The following is a 16,980-nucleotide window of genomic DNA, read 5'->3' as shown; positions in this document are numbered from 1 at the left end:
GTCTCGAAAACCTTCCCCGACTCACCTCTGGATAAACAATAGCTCGCCCTCACAAAAAAAGTAAGTATGCTGTTCGAAATGACTAAGGAAAATGCGCTAAATGGGCCAATTTGCCAAAATGTTGAAGTATCCCTTAAAGGTGCATTAAGGAGTTTGCACGTTTTATGCGAAACAGCGGCCCCTGCAGGCCTTGCAGCTTAGTGAAACACTCAGCTGTGGCTTGCGTGCACGGAAGAGGGGACCTCCTTCCTCACTCTTTTAGTAGTGCTGAGAAAAATTTAAGTTTCTTTTACCTGGTGGAGTCTGTACTGGAGTTGTGGCAGTGCTAGAAGCCGGTCTTTTCTTACTTTCTGGAAGATCCTGCTCAGTTGTTGCTCACTAAGCATCTGGCGGAGTAATGGCGGACAAAACTAAACCTAACTCAATCAGGCCAGCCAGAGCGTGCATTACGTCATTCCACTCAAATTCTCCCCAAAGAAATTCTGGTGCCTGACCAGCACTGCAACTTTCAAGTGACAATTTAGTGCTGTTAGCAGTACTTGCAATGAATATGTCAGGGCACATTGTACACATCATTAAAAATGTGTAACATATTTAGAAAAGAAGTATTTTTAAAGTTGAAAAGCTCCTTAATGCACCTTTAAGGGATCCCTGAGGAAAATCATTTTAGTTTTGTTCCACATAGAATAAATAAATAGAATATTAAAAATCAAATAAGTAAATAAATAAATGTGACTATGTACAAGACTACAATATGCATCGGAGAAAAGACTGACTGTAAAAACAAAACAAAAGACATTAGTTACTGAGAATAAAACTATGTGTTCATGTATTATTTTTTGAAAGTGAATAACTTGACCTGTGGACATCTTTATATTCTAAGTCACGTCAACATTTTTCCATAATTTGAACTTCAATACTGACGTGTAAGTGACAATTCGGTGTAATTTATTCATCTATTTATTAAGCAAGTCATATGTAAGTTTTTAGCCTTACTGATGTCAAAGAGAACGATCGACATTGTGGAAATCTCTCTCTCAGCGTTGTGAATCAGGTCTTTAATAATCAATCCCGCTGTTGTAATCGATGATCAGTGAACTCCCGGGACTTGCAGCCCTCTCTGCAGCTTGTCTTTCCGGGTCGGACCGCCGGAGCCCGGCGGACTGTGACCGCCCTGGCGTTGTCGTACCGTCTGCCATTTTGATCAGAAGCACTTTGGCGCAGTAGATGAGTTAAAGTAGCTCCTCTGGATTACACGCAGTGAACTCCACGGAGCCCACACCGTTCGGGGCAACATGCTGTCCGCAGCCCAGTTACTCGATGAGTTGATGGGCCGAGATAGAAACTTGGCCCCGGACGAAAAACGGTCCAACGTGCGATGGGACGACGAGAGCGTAAGTTAGCAAGCGCGGCTAACGCTAGCATGCTTAGCTAACCGCATCGTGGGATATCAGCTGTGCACGATTAGCGTATCTGAAATGGAAGTTTAAATGAAAAATAAGCTACTAAGGCAGTCCGCTAGTTCCCGTAAATGAAACTACAATCGGTGGCGTTGACAGGCATTTTGACAGCCGTCCAGGCACGCGTGTTAGCGGCATTAGCTTAAAGTATGCTAAAGCTACATCTGGTTCACAAAGAGGCTCCTTAACACCTCAATGCCAAATTGAATTGTAAACCGATCCCTCAAACAGGCAGTCTAGATTCTCCAGTCTGCAGTCTAGATTCTCCAATTAATCTGGTCCTTGTGTTCATGAGCTTCATGTTGTCACCAGGTTCATTATAACTTATGCGCAGCGACTTTCCATCAGGACACGGCTGTAATTCCATAAGTAATCCTTCTTTCTTCATCAGGTCTGTCGATACTATCTATGTGGATTCTGTCCAGCTGAGCTGTTCACAAACACTCGCTCAGATCTGGGTAAGTTATGTTATAACCTATAATCGTATTCAAGGCCTTTTAATACATTCACAGATAATGAAAAGTTTCTCTCATCTTTCAGGTCCCTGTGAGAAAATCCACGACGAGAATCTCAGAAAAATGTAAGTTGATTGCCACATTTGTAATAACAGTCTTCTGAATGTGTCATTAACATCCGAGGTGGTGAACATGTCCACTACTACAAGCTGACAGTGACATCCAGAGTCAGCTCACACACTAACCTCTTCTTTAAGCTGATCTCCTCATTTAAAACCATCACCTGAGTGTCAGACTGCAAACCCAGGGATTTTTCTGTTGCCCCTAACTTTTTCTGGCTCCTGTTTATTCCACCATCACAATGCGCACATTTTTTGGGCATCATAATTGGCAATAAGGCTTCATCTGATTGGGCAGATATGCTGACATGCAGTGCAGGATTGCACATGTTTTGCTATAACAATAAATGTGCATCATAACATACAATATAGTTCTTATTGGTCAGTTTTACTGGCCTACAGGAAGTGAGCTTGTGACAGGAAGTTTGCTATTTATGCACGCTGACGTCCCAATTTAAACTCTCTCATTTCTTTTTAAGTTTTATTTCTTTATGTCTTTTGTGCTTCCCCTTAATAAACAGTTGTGCCTCTTGTGTCCAGGTATGAGAAAAGCTCCCGGTTCATGAAAGAAGGCTATGAGCGGGACTTCCTGCGCTACCTGCAGTCCCTCCTGGCAGAGGTGGAGCGGCGAATTCGCCGAGGACACGCCCGCCTCGCACTGTCTCAAGCTCAGCAGAATGCAGGGGTTGGTGCCATTTGGCTTGTTTGTAGTATTCTCAGATTTTCTGGTTTATCTGCTTGACTAGTGCACAGTAGAAGCTAGGAGTTTCATTCATACTTTAATCATGTTTAACAAAAAGCATCGCGGGTGTGTGAGCCCTGAAACTCTTTAGCCTGAACCACAGCTCGGAGCGACGTGCAGAACAGTGAAATTAATGAGCGACATCGGGCTAACTCTGCTGGTAGAGTTGCTGGTTTTGTATGAACTAATTTTCACCCCTTCTCTTCATATTTTCTCAGAACATGCTTTAGAGTCTGTCTTGCTTTTGGCGTCCTCATTAATAATAAAGAATCTGCAAACTGCAGACCTCAGTTTGCGCTCTGCGTTCCTGTGGGCGACATTGATGATGCCTGACGTCACTTAGTATCGGATGTTTTCCTGAGTACTCAGTGCAGTATTGTACCTGATATTGAGATTATTATTGTTGCATCTGTGTTTAAAAAAAAATATTATTTATACATTTTGTGTGAAAAGCATTTTTTTGTCTATTTCAGCAAGGTCCTGGTCCGTCAGGAAAGAATGAAGAAAAGGCATCGGTTCTCACAGAGAAGATTGAAGACCTGGTTGTGCAGGTTTGTGGTGTGTGTGTGTGTGTGTGTGTGTGTGTGTGTGTGTGTGTGTGTGTGTTGCATTTGATCTGCCGGTTGTCAGATTATGTTTGTGCTGTTTGCTTTTTAATTTGATTACTTATAGATATTGTCAAGGTGTTAAGCGAGTTTTCAGGACTTTGCAACGTTTGTTATCTGTTTCGATTCAGATTGAAGAGCTGGGATCGGAGGGCCGAGTGGAGGAGGCTCAGGGGATGATGAAGCTGGTGGAGCAGCTGAAGGAGGAGAGGGAGCTGCTCAGCTCCACCCCCTCAGTGAGTCCATCCTCGGATCACTTCCTCTCATTATAATTAGTGGTCAAATTCAGAGTGAATCAGAAGGAATGTGGGCCGGTTTGTTTTGGAATCTAATATTTTCAGTTTTAAATTGTAGACCATCGAGAGCTTTGCCGCCCAGGAGAAGCAGATGGAGGTGTGCGAAGTGTGCGGGGCCTTCCTCATCGTCGGTGACGCGCAGTCCCGAGTGGACGACCACTTGATGGGCAAGCAGCACATGGGCTACGCCAAGATCAAATCCACTGTAGAAGAGCTCAAGGTAACAGATCACACGAGCGTTTGAACGTATGAAACGCGTTCCTCATGTTTGAGTTCATGTTGAGAGAAAAATGTCCTCCAGAAAAATCAGCTTTCATCATCTGTTGGTGGCGGTTTCTTTGTTCTCAGGAAAAATTGCGCCGTCGCTCTGAAGACCCTCAAGGCGAAACGCCCGCCATCAAGCGTGACCGGGAAGACCGCGAGCGCGAGAGGGAGGAACGGGAGAAGAAACGCAAAGAGGAGGAAGAGAAGGAGAAGGAGCGCGAGAAGGAACGAGAAAAGGAGCGGGAGCGAGAACGGGAACGTGAGCGGGAGAGAGACAGGGAGCGGGACAGAGAGCGAGAGCGGGACCGGGAAAGGGATCGGGATCGGGATCGAGACAGGGACCGGGATCGAGACCGCGACAGGGACCGGGACCGGGACCGGGACCGGAGGGGTCGCCGGAGCCACTCCAACAGCCGCCACTCCAGCCGAGCGTCAGACAGGAAACGAAGCAGATCCCGCGATCGCCGGAGGTCCAGGAGCCGAGACAAAGACAGAGACCGCAAGCGCAGCAGGTACGACAGCAACACGTCATCAGATCAGCAGATTCTCCTTTTTATCTTTCACGAATTGGAGTGAGGAACCGTCTCAGCTCTGTGACTGCAGCTAAATGACCCAACATGGTAATAGTCAAAGAATAAGTTCCATCACTAAGTCTTGGACCAACTTCCAGAATAAGAAGCATCTTGGAACTTTTTGAATGATTATAATGTGATTTGCAGGAAGAAAAAAAAACCTTGACTGTATCACCTTACAACCGCAGCATTATCATAAGAATAGCTACATAAGGAGCAAAAGCGTTCCGTTCACATAATCAAAATAAATCAAGATGTTCTCATCACTAAGGGGTTTAACTGCCTTTGTTCAGGTTATTTAATTGTGGGTCCTTCTGTCTTTCTTAACAATATTCTAATTAGTACATTTCTTCCCAATTATATTGCTAATTTAAATAATTGATGCAATCATGGCTCCATTCTACCTTTTTCCTTTTGATTGAATGTTTTCAATAGTCGGTCTGCAGTGATGAGAACGAAGAGCAAAAACATTGTTGGAAATTTGTGAAATAGTTCCAGAAGTGAAACTTATCCTCCTCTCCCGTTTGGCAGGAGCCGGGACCGGGACCGGGAGAGGAAGCGCAGCCGGGACCGCTCCGATAGAAAACGCCGCTCCCGCAGCCGGGACAGGAGGAGGTCGCGCAGCTCAGAGCGCAAATCTCACCGCCATCGCAGCCGCAGCCGCAGCAGGGACAGGGACAGAGACAGAGACAAGGACAGAGACAGAGAGCGGTCATCCAAAGACAAAGGTGAGGGAGGTGGAAGGCCGTTGCTTCACCGGTGGAGTCTGAATGTGAAGATATGAAAATCGAACTTCACAAAGCAAACGATTCTTTCAGGCCGATTTCCAGGAAAACTCCTGTCTCGTGTTCAGATCAATATGTTACTTGAGCAGTAGACACGTGTGGAAAACCACCGCAGCTCCCGGCCAATGAGTAACGCTAACCTGACCGCCGCTTTCCCCAGACCGTAAGACGACAGAGGAGAGGAGCAGCTCGAAGAAAGACAAGCACTCTGACGGCGATGCGGCAGCCATCAAGGCTTCGTCAGAAGTGGAAGCGATGCAGACGGAGGCGGCTGCCTCCTCCCCTCTGCTTAACGGCCAGCAAGAGCTCCTCCATTCTGAAGGTGACACTCAGTCCAATTAAAACTGATCTGATAGGACCTCAGATCAGGCTCAGGTAAGTGCGTCCTCCTCCTCACTCCCCCCTGGCTCCCAACCCGAACCCTCCCCCCCACCCCTCCCCCCCCCCCCCTCCCCCCCCCCCCCCCCCTCCTCCTCCTGTCCCAGCCTGTTTACGTTTCAGTTCAATGCCTATAATTTTGTCCAATGTGCTGTAAGCAAATATCTTTATCCTGTTTTTGAATAGTGCATCATAAGTATGCACTGAAGATGAAGGACTAGGCCCGATGAATGAGAAGAAGGTAGAAAACATTCACACAAAGCCAAGAGGGAAAGGCCAGTGTAGCCCTGAGGTACCCCTCGTTTTGTATCGGTCTTTGATCCTTATAGATGTTTATTTGTCTTTGTGGACAAACTGGCAGAATTAAAAAAAAAAAAAAAAAAAAAGCAAAACATTTACTTACGAATTTTCTGCCTTGTTGTTTTTTTTATTTTCTTTTTTCAGTGTCAATAAGTAAATTGTGATAATTGCTGAGATATGAAATTCCGTACAGGAATGTAGTTAAGTCACTATGTGTCTATACTTCTTGAGGTTTTCTCCTTATTCTATGCAAACACACGAACATACATTTAGTCTTTTTCTTTTTTCTTTCCTTTCCCCCCCCCTCTTAACTCAAAATGCAATAGGTGTGTGTGTCCAGCTGACTTACTGTGCCTGATAATGCCATGCAAGTGTGTGTTTTGGGGGCGGGAGGGGGGCGGGGGTGGGGGTGTCACAGCTCCGGCGGGGCCTAACGTAACTAACTAACTGGAGGGGTAGGGTTTATCGAATGAATTGCAGCTGACTTCCATACCTCACACAGCGTTGGTGTTGTGAGCGAGACCACATGAGCAAAAGGGCAAATTAAAAATCATGGATACTCTGACTGTCAAACTGTGCAGGTACTCACCCCAGGTACTCCTTTCTCTACCCACATCATTTCTGAATGCTGTTGCCTGTCAGAAAATGAGGAAACGAGTTGAAAGCTTGATTGTCTGAATATACATTTCTATTCAAAACTGCTTCCTTTAGTCTGATGTTGATTTGTAAATGTCTGTTGGGGGAAAAAACCGTGTTAAGTTTTGATGGGGATTTGAGAGACACTCGTCTGGAATGCCGGATATGCTCGTGCCAGCAGCTGCAATTGTTACTGACGCGTCGGGCGCTGTTTATAAGTCGGCGGCGTGAAGGATGCTTGTGATTTTCGAACGGCGATCGGACACGCCGCCGCAACACGTCACGTACGCTTCGGCTCTGGCATCGGGGATACCGGCAGACCGCAGCAAACCACTGTGGCGTGACTCAAAAGAGAATTTCAAGTTATTCAGGCGAAACGCCACGAAGACTTGAAAACATCAATTGGAGCTCGCAGATTCGTAGCCTTGTCCGTGTCTCTGCCGTTAACGATCCACACCTTCCTCCGTGACTTGATTTTTGACACGTTAGACGTCCTGTTGCTCATGCCGCGGCGCGTTTAGCGGGGCCTTTGCTAACGGGGCACTCTGTGGCCGTTTCTGCTCCACAGGGGAAGCTGGGCAATCCGGTGGAGGAAGAAGCTGAAGAGCACAGCCAACCTTACCCCGAACCTGACACGTCGCTGCTTAAAAACAAGGTGAACCACAAAATGCGTAGTGGCTTATTTAAAATAAACCCCCAAAACCTAAAGTACACGTGGAAATGTGGAGAGAGGAAAATAAATTCAATCGATTTTGTTGTTCCATTAACCTGTTCTATCTTTTTTGACTGGATCAGGATAGTTGTGGTTCATCTGATTTCTTTTTTTAATTTTCTTTTTTTTTTTTTTTCTTTTTTCTTTTTTTGGTCTTGATGTCAATCGGACGTCACTTTAAAAAAACCAAACCTAGCAGCAGAGTTATTTAAGAGCTTCTGTTCTCTCATTTTTCAGAAATCTTTACACATCCTCAGTGTTTCTTGGCATTTAGCGATATTGAAATAAAAAAAAAAAACAGTGTTTGTGGTTCGTATTGATTTGTCAGGTTCTTCTTCACTTCCTGACCTCTTCTCTTCTCTCTCTCTTTTTTTTAATCTCAAAAAGTGAGTGAAAAGCGTATGTACAATGTTAGAAACTCCAACAGGGAGCGTCTCTTTTCTCCTCCACTTAGAGCTCGCATTGATCGCCCTTTGTCCCGTATCTGTAAAATATTCCGACTTTATTTTTGAGCGAATTTCGAGGACTGAAGATTTTGTTTAATTTCGCCCTGCTTTTACTGTCCATGTTGTCATGATGAATAAAAAAAGTCAAAATTCCTGATTGTTTTTTGGTCTCCATCATACTACACATTTCTTCAATAAGATACGTTGCTTTTCCTGACTTCCTGTAAGCTGAATGAGGCTCATTATTTTAAACTTTAATATAACTTTATATTAAACTAACAGCTTCTCTTCAGCGCGATTGTGTTCACGGTTGTGGGAAAAGTCTAATGAAAGCATGAAATAACCAAACCGAGCCCGCCGTGCCACGTGCGGCGTCTGTTCCAGGTAGCAGATGCAATAAGACGCCGCCGCTTCGTGTAATTTCCAGCCACGGATGAAAATCACTGCAGGCCCGGGACGGAGTTGGTTTAAGATTTAATGTTGTGCTGCTCATCCTGCAGTTAGAAGCCTCTCAATGAAAGGATTCTGCAGCAGTTTTCCTGCCAAACTGAAAGCAACGCGGCAGATTTTTTGGAAATCGAACCAAACAAAAATGAGATTTTTGTCTCTTCAGTGAGACGTTTACAGTCAGTTGCACAGTTTAGCCCGTGTGCCTTGTTGGTGATTTGAGCAAATTGTTCACCTTTTCTCCAAGCTGAAGATTTGAAAACTGTCATTGTGAAAAGAGAAAATAAGGCTGGATGAACCTTAGTCTCAAAGCTAAACCATCAATCTCATGTAAATTATTAGCCTTCTCTCACTTCTGTCCATGTATTGCATGAGGGAATAAACGCCGTCCATCAGACTTGTTGTTCTGCCATGGGAATGACCTTTTCACATCGGATGCCTGTGGAGAAACAGGCAGGAGTCGGTTACAGTTAATTTAAGTAGAAATCCTGGCTGCACAGCCCCCGGGTCAGTGAAAATCCGGGGTTTATTACTCGCACCCTGCCGATTTCACTCTGGAAATCAAGAGAAGAAAACAGCAGAAAGCTCAGTGTTACCGAAGGATACAATTATGCTGCGTTTAATTACCAGTCAGCAACAGCAAATGAATCATTTCTAGCATTAAAGGAAACAAGGATGCTTTGACAGTGTTCAGGGCGGCAAAACTGGCTCTGGGTGCAATCCGAACACTTCAGAAGGATGTTCTTTTAACTTCAATACTGCATCTAGATTTCCCTTGTAAGCAAGATATTAGGCATGAAAAAAATGGTTGCATGTGTGATTTGCACTGCTCTCATGAACTAAGTGCTCCTCATTGCTTGATACAGTCTTTCTGTTTGATAATATTTTAACTTTTGTAAGCAGCAAAATCCAATTTTGCATAATCTCAATAGAGTTTCACAAATTTACACAAAATAAACCTCCCTGGGCGTCTCTTAATCAAATCGCCCTCTTGGCGGTGAAGGGTGAGCTTTCCCAGCTGTGACCTCTGTGCCTCCTGGCCCAGGATTCCCCGAACCTGTCCCAGAACGCCGCGGCAGCAGGTGGGCTTTCGACGGTCTGTTAAGTTCTGGGACTGAAGATGAAATATGGAACAATGAGCCGCTGATGGGGAGGCCTCGACGTGAGAGCCGTGTGCGCCGCTCATTCGGGGGAGATATACTGCTTCCAGACAGCAGCCGCATCGGCATGATTAAGACCCGGATTTACGATGGAGTCGGGGACGCTGAACTGTGTCACGTTTGATGGCTGTGACTTTGAAAGTCGTTTTATATAAGAATAAACTGCAGCAGCAGTGTTTTGCAACACTGGACTGCAGGAGGCAGTATGCACCCACATTTGAATGGCTGTCCTGAAATTTAAAAAATAAATAAATAAATAAAGAAAAAGCCAGAGGCACAGTAGTGCAGATAGAGAATTTCTCCAGACATGTGAGTGTTTTCTGTGTGCACGAGCAGCTGGCAGGCGTGAGAACAGTGACTGGGTTTAAACAAGCGACATTAACGTCCCCGCTCCCTGCAACATAAATCCGCACATGTCATTAAAGCAGAGCAGGATTTCCCCAGGGTGGCCGCCACAGCCAGAGGAAAAACAGAGAGGAAGCAACAACAGGAAGAGAGGGAGCTGAAAAGACAGGGGAAATGAAGAAGTGATAGAGCAGGAGGAGGGGGAGAGGGCTGAGTGGGTGGAGGAGGGACGGGGGGGGGTCTGCCTGATGTGATGCTAAATAACCTGTGTGAAGAAAAGGATAATGGAGATGGATTGTTTTCTTCTCTCTCTACTTTTACTCTTCTTAAATAGACACGCAGTCTGTCTGCAGAGAAGGTCGAGAGGGAAGGCGGCGCGTAGATTATTCAGCAGAGTGGAGGATTTATCGGGGGCCGCCGGTTCACCGTCTGATTAATAATCGAATCTGCAACACGAGCTCGCAGCTTATGTTGGCCGTCAGTCATGGTGGGATGGAAGCGTCATTTCTCCCGCAAAGCATCTGTCATTTGCTTTGAGCTCGTGCCCGCTGCACATCCCTTGTATAGCTGTAGCACCAATAATCTGTTTTTTTAGTCGCTTAATAAAAGCTCATTTTTGTTATTCTCATAGATCATCACTTTCTTTGTGTTCAGTCAGTTTAATGCGTCTCTTCTTTTCTTTACTTTTGAATAATATCTGCAGTTCTGGACCTAAATGAGCCACCCAGAGCCATGAGGATAGATCCTTTTTAGTCTTCCAATCTGAGCATCAAAGTCATTTCTTAAGGAAAAGAGTAGAGCAGAGTCCAAAGAGGATGAAAGAAATGAAGATAAGTAAGATGGAATGAATGAAAGGATAAATTCTGATGCACAGAGATCAAATATATAACATATTTCACACAAGACAACCATCATTTGTTGTGGGAAACTGGAGATCAATAACTAATCATATTTTATGAATCCCCTTGGGGAAATTCCGTTTTTCCCTGCATTGATCAGTCCTGAATGTGTGGCCACGTTACAGGAGCTGATGGGGGTCAAGGGTCTTGCTCAGGGAGCCGCATCAGCTGCAGGATTTGAACTTGCAAACTCCCAATCCGATAGTCTTTAACCTTTAACCTCTGTGACCTTGCTGCACACACCACTGACGACCTCACCAGTACACATGGATTCATACAGTGTGTCTGGTGTTTCCAGATATCAACTCAAAATCACAAGAATCCCGAAGACTGCGACGTCTGGAGAAAACTCAATCAAAAAAAGGCAAACTTAAAGCTTTGCTTATGCAAATTCTGGAGCAGGATACAAACCACACTGCAAAAACAGTGGGAGACAGGATGGGACTGCATTTTAAAAAAAGGAAGAGAACCAAAGGGACAGAGCAGGGGGAAAGCACAAACACTGGCTGGAACAGGAGTCAAAGAGGATGTGAAAATACATGAAGGCAACAAGACAGAGGTGAAACACTGCAGTTCGGGGAGACGCCAACAGGAGCTGGACACCCAGAGAAAAAGAAGAACCTAAAACAAGACGGCATTAAAAGGAGAAGACAAGGAAAAAGAGGCCGAGACAATAACTGGCATCCTGCAAAATGTATTAGACTGATCTTATAACAACAACGTCTATCTGCTTAGAAGACCGAGAGTCTTCAGTGTAAGCACTCTGGCTGTGTCAAAAAACCTTCGCCGTGATACGATGGGAATGTGGAAACACACACAGAGAGGGAGGAGAAGTCTCACTGCGGTGCTGAAGAGGACCAGCTCTCCTGGATGCTCCTCTGGGGGTGGGTGAGATGAGGAGCTCATCCCTGGCCGCAGGCTGTGTGGGCTTCAGGCAGCTCGCTCAGCAACGGAAAACGATCCCCTCAGCGTAAGAAGAAGCGTAGCAGGACCGAAAATAGCTTGCACTAGCTGTTGTTTCGACTGACATCGTATTAAACTACAGGCTCACGTTTAGCTTAGCATTACCTGTGCTTCTCATCCTGGAACCTCAGAGTGAAACAACTCGCTATGAATTCTAATTATTCCAGACATCTTGGACGTATCCATGTCATCATAATCAAGCCTTTCTTCGACGTTTTTGCAGATGTTACAAGTGAAATCCCACAGTTTTGTTTTCTTTATCTTCATTTAGCAGAGATGAGAAGGTCTTTAAAAGTAACAGGGGCATTTTTCAGACTTTGTTTCCACGTAAATGTTTGGATCACACACACACACTTAAGATTCAGGCCAATGTCAAACTCTACCCTGGACTAACCCTGTCTCCATGGCAACAGCTGAAGTTGACCTTGCCTAATTTGTAGTATAACAACCGACAGTTGCAGAGAGCGCGGATATTATGCACCAGGTGAAATGAGAATAATCCTGCGAGCAGAGCTAACAGACCCGCGCGAGTGTGTCGCCGCACAGCCAGCAGGGGAGGGAAAGCCAGAGGACGGCTGAAGCAGAACAAGCAAAAAAAAATGCCACCGAGGTCCGATTAACCACCGCAACACAAAGAAAACACTGTGAAAAACTGTCATCATCCGTTTTTTTTTCCCAGTGTAAATCGGCAGGCAGCAAAGCCGAACAAACAAATGTGTGCTGCGGTTCTGCACAATCAACAAGGGTGACTTTTTCAGCTCTCCGATGGGCTGAAGCATCATTAGAAGACCATTAACATCCTCTGTTTTCAGATATTGATCTCCAACTGCGGCACCCAGAGGTTTGTCATTACAAGTCGAATCGCTGTTGCTCTTTCTCTTGAACGTCTGTTGGCCATAAACGATGATTGTTCTCTGGGTTCATTAGTATTTCCTGGCTCAGTGTTTGTTGATTACCATACGAACATTTTGTTGATTTTATCATCAGTATAGAAACGACATTGATCACACTCCTGCCTGTCACAAGCCGAAACATTCCTTTGGTTTTTTTTTTTTTTCCCTCTATCAGTTGATTTGATTAAAAACCTGTTGAACGTGATTCCCATCTGAGGTAGTTATGCTATTGCTCAGTCGACTGCCACTTCAGAAAAGCGTCGCCTGACATCGGTCTACCATACTTCATCGTAAAACTGCTTGAGCACATTTAAAATTGGTCGGTCTCATTGCTTTACGGCCAAGACTATAAGCGAAACCACTGGTCTGCCTCATGTCACCAGACGAAGTGATGCATTTATGCAATTAGTCAGCTGAATGACTAACGGCTGATATTTCACTACTGGCTGGTCAAATGTGTAATGACTAGATAATGAAGTTATGGTGTTCAGATCGCCCAACGCCGCTCGACCGAGTGGAGCTTCAGCGTTCTCTGGGCTGAATGCATGGAGATTTTAACAGATTAAGGATGCCTAGATTAAACAGATATGTCTTGACAAATGCCTTTCGTTTCGTTATTCAAAATTAAATATGCTTTTCCCATAATTGCATCTCCGTTGGCTTATTGATCAAGCACAAACACATCATGTTTGTTACACACAAACTGTGTTTCTCCTCTATCTATTCCCCCAAGAGAAACTGCTGATGTTGCAGTCTTCCAGTCTTTGTCTTTCGCGGCACGTTTTTCTGCATTATGCATGTGATTAATTAGTCTCGTCATTAGAGTGTATGGTCAACCGGACACTCCCCTCGCTTTAAGTTCTAATGTAAAAGGGTTTTTTTTTTCTTCGTCACTGTCGGCTGTGTGTTATTCATGGAGGGGGGGGGGGCCCTTGGTATTTCTTGAACCCCATGGGACAATGCCTGGCATTGCGCCGGGGAATACAATGAAATAACAAGATAACAAGATAAAAGCCTCGTGTCGGACTTCAAAGCCGAGCAGCTGCTTGAATGGAGGCACGGCGAGGAGCGGTCTGCGTCTTGGCGGTTTCAAAGAACAAGACGACGCTCGTGGAAGACGAGAGCTTGAAGAGGATGCGCACACATGGGCTCTGGCGCTTAAACACACGCATGCACGTGAGTGTGTGAGTCTATAAAGACTCTGACACGCCCTAAAACACACCTCAAACCACACGGCGCTGGAGGCGCGCCGCCTCTTGTTGCTGCCGTCTTTTGAACATTAATAATGTTGCCCTCGCTTTAATGATGAAGTTAAGCCATATTAATGTGAGCATACCTCAGCTGCGGGGGTTGACCAGACTTCCCTCTTCCTCGACGATGTACTGTGTCACATGCATGTTTAATACCGAGTGGCCTTTGGCTGCGAATCTCGCAGAAACCCATAATTCTTTGCAATGCTACAAGATTCTCCGGACAAGGTCTCTCCTCCGCAATAAATCTGCGTATCATTCATCGATCCGTGCGGCGGGAGATGTACACATGAACCTTCACGCCAATGACGGAGGGGAGGGGGGCACATCGAGGCGTATATCTGCATGGACGCTACAAGTGCTTTTCTCTCTGTGTCAAGTACACACACACACACATTTTTTACCAGCTTTAATGCACTGCTCTCACACCGTGGAGTAATGGGAGTGTGTTGGGAGGTGGCTCTGCATTGTGAATCCTTTGGCCTTTCATCGATCCGGGGCTTCAATAGCTCCGTATTGATTGTCCCTCTTTCCCGGCACAGAGATCAGTCATGTACCTGTCCACGGATGCTCTTTGGCCGGCAGCGCCGTCTTTTATGCTTGCAGAGTAGTGAGATTACACCGGAAAAAGTCAAGGATAAGCAAAGTCTAACAAGCGAGGTTATGCTGCTAATTGTGTCTCTGAGCAATGGCTTTTGAAATTCCTGAAGATTTAAGGGTCCTCGAGCGCACGCTTTCAAAGCAGTGAGGCGACGGGCGCGTGTGTGTGTGTGTGTGTGCGTCCCTGAGTGCGTTATCATCTCTGCTGCTGCTCAGCTGCAAACACTGTCAGATGGCATTACTCTGATGTACAGTATGTGTGCACCTGTGTGCTTCGGTGTGGGTGTTGTCGCGGCTGCGCTGATGTGTGTGGCGTCACTCATTTCCCTGTAATCATCCTGCGTGCGTTTGCGATGAGTAATGAAGTGCTGGCTGTCTGGCGGATGCTGTTTAATCATGCAAATCAGCAGCCGCAGTCGTTCCCCTGCAAGGATATCACAGCCGATGCCGGACACTGAGCCACTCCAACCCCCTCCTGGTTGATTTACGCTGCGCTCTTCTCAGCACCGCCAGTGTGAATGACACACTGCACTAATGTAACGGATGACAGGCAAGAGGAACAGTGGGAACCCGAGCAGCCGAATCTAAATTAAATTTGAAAACACACAAAAAATGAACAGAGGAGGAAATGATCAGCCTGGGAGAGAAAAACACAAATAAAGTGGTACATTACTGTACCAGTCGTTCATGTATTTCACCATAAAATACTGAGCTGATGGTATAATTATTCCATGACGCCTGAAATTGTCTCGTTTACAGAGTCATTGAGAGGATGTGGCGTAGCTGCGATCGACCACACTGACCAGCATTAAAAGCTGAAATGATGAATCAAACCGGCCAGAATTACATTTATCCAAGGCTGCTGAGCTATAATATGCAAATTGGGGTATTTGTGTCCAAGCTTTGTCCGCACGTGTGAATCAGCGAGTCCGCTGTATCCAAAGTGTGTGGTCGTGTGAGATTTGAGGATGAAGTCAATGAGTACTGACATTTGCAGTGATGTGCACTGAAATAGAAAATTCACCACTGACTGACAAAACACCTGACTCTCCCTTCGAAACGACGAGCAGGTCCACTCCATTACTGCACACACCAGCAGACCCCAGCGCAGGCATGTCCTGCATACATTTGCGCGTAAAATTCATTAAAATTTAAAGTTTTTTGATTCATCTGCATGTCTCTGAAAGAAGGACTTAAGCTGGAGTGCCATGAGAAAACATGCAAAATGTGTGAGAACATAATAAATCACAGAAAATAACCAGGCCTGGGATTGAACACACATCGGGAAACTCTGCATTATGACGCAGCCCCAGGCGGCATGTTCCAGTATTATTCTTGATAACTGTCCCACACAGTCTTTTCAGGGTTGTTTCTCACCAGATGCATCTGAGATTTTAAAAACAATATATGTGATGTACAGTTTGATGTAGACTTTTGACTACAGACAATATTTGTTGGTCTGGATCACTTCTCTGTTCATACCCAGTTACCTTTTGGTCACCTCGACGGGTCATCTTGTGATGGTTCAACCCAAACATGAGACTGAGAGACTTGCAGCTTTAATCTGAGTGCTAATAATACAGAAAAAAAAACAAAAAACAAAACCATCTTAACTGTCTGAGAGGCCCCCATAGTGCAGCCTGCTAAAACTACTGGACAAGTTAGGGCTTAATGCTGCGCTGACAGTGTACATCCACCGCTGTTATTACAGCACACAGCCTTGTGAAAATAATGAGATCACATGCCCCAGGTGAGTGCTGGACTGCCGGACAGCCTGTCTGGGCCCGGAGAGCGGGAGGTGATTATTAAGCTGTTTGTTGCTGTCAGAAATTGAAAATGAGTCATGCTCAATTTGAGGCACAGTCCAGGGTGATGCAAACGTCCCAAAAATATTCACACGGGCACACATGCAGCTTCTTCTGGTACGACTTAAAGCAAAAACGTAACTCGAAATACACTTTTCTCTTGCGAATTGTAAATGGAAAATACAAGACTGCCAGGAGAGCATCTGTAAACAGACAAACTATTACCGAACATGACTTTATCACAGGTAACTTTCTTTTTATTTAAGTTAATTAAAAGTAGTCAAACAACATATGGAAGCAAAGTGTTTCTCAACTGCCTCCCCTGAGCGTACACAGATACTGAACATGTACTGTACTCTTTCTCGCTCTCGGTCTCTCTCTCTTTTTTTTTTTTTTTTTTTTGCTGGCTGCATACCATATGTGCAGGATAGTGAACATCTGCTATGAAATTGGGACGGTACATACACAAGTACAACAGCTATGCAAAGTGATACATCCCCCCGAGGAAGCGGAGCAGGGTCACTTGACACATTTCCAGGACTTGTAAAGCTAATAAACCAAGGAAATTAGCGTACGGTGCCACTTGAGACCACGGAACTGATGAAATACCTGTGAAAAAACAATCTTTCAAGCAAACGTGCCCAACGTGGAAGGCCCAGATATACGAACAAACCCGTTCCGAGGGCCAGATTGGATTTTATTTGCAGTGTAATGGATTTAAATGGAAATAAAGCCAGTTTGAGTTTCTTGTTACCACAGCTACAAACTGTGGTGGTCTTATTCATTTTTCTGCCATTGCTCTGAGGAGAGAAAATGGTCTGTTGGGAAAATCGTATGGTGAACATGTT

General features: G+C 45.2%; 1 protein-coding gene across 3 annotated transcripts; it reads left to right on the top strand.

Moving 5' to 3' along the window:
* The first annotated feature begins 1,161 nt into the window (after nucleotides 1-1,161).
* luc7l3 (LUC7-like 3 pre-mRNA splicing factor) lies at nucleotides 1,162-16,776 on the top strand. 3 transcript variants are annotated; one of them, XR_003931331.1, is made up of 11 exons: nucleotides 1,162-1,394; nucleotides 1,852-1,918; nucleotides 2,001-2,040; nucleotides 2,575-2,719; nucleotides 3,250-3,327; nucleotides 3,513-3,617; nucleotides 3,736-3,897; nucleotides 4,026-4,453; nucleotides 5,045-5,241; nucleotides 5,459-5,968; nucleotides 16,765-16,776. XR_003931331.1 is itself a non-coding variant. In XM_030089525.1 (11 exons), the coding sequence occupies exons 1-10, from the start codon at nucleotides 1,296-1,298 to the stop codon at nucleotides 5,638-5,640; spliced, it is 1,503 nt and encodes a 500-aa protein (XP_029945385.1). In that variant the 5' UTR covers nucleotides 1,162-1,295; the 3' UTR covers nucleotides 5,641-5,673; nucleotides 7,181-7,349. The 3 variants fall into 3 exon arrangements, 2 of the variants coding, with proteins under 2 accessions (XP_029945385.1, XP_029945384.1); XM_030089525.1 differs by lacking the exon at nucleotides 16,765-16,776 and adding an exon at nucleotides 7,181-7,349 and having other exon boundaries at nucleotides 5,459-5,673; XM_030089524.1 differs by lacking the exon at nucleotides 16,765-16,776 and having other exon boundaries at nucleotides 5,459-7,349.
* Nucleotides 16,777-16,980: the final 204 nt, after the last annotated feature.

The sequence above is a fragment of the Salarias fasciatus genome, chromosome 4 (assembly GCF_902148845.1).
Source record: "Salarias fasciatus chromosome 4, fSalaFa1.1, whole genome shotgun sequence".
Taxonomy (NCBI): domain Eukaryota; kingdom Metazoa; phylum Chordata; class Actinopteri; order Blenniiformes; family Blenniidae; genus Salarias; species Salarias fasciatus.
This window is presented reverse-complemented; position numbering and strand designations above follow the sequence as displayed.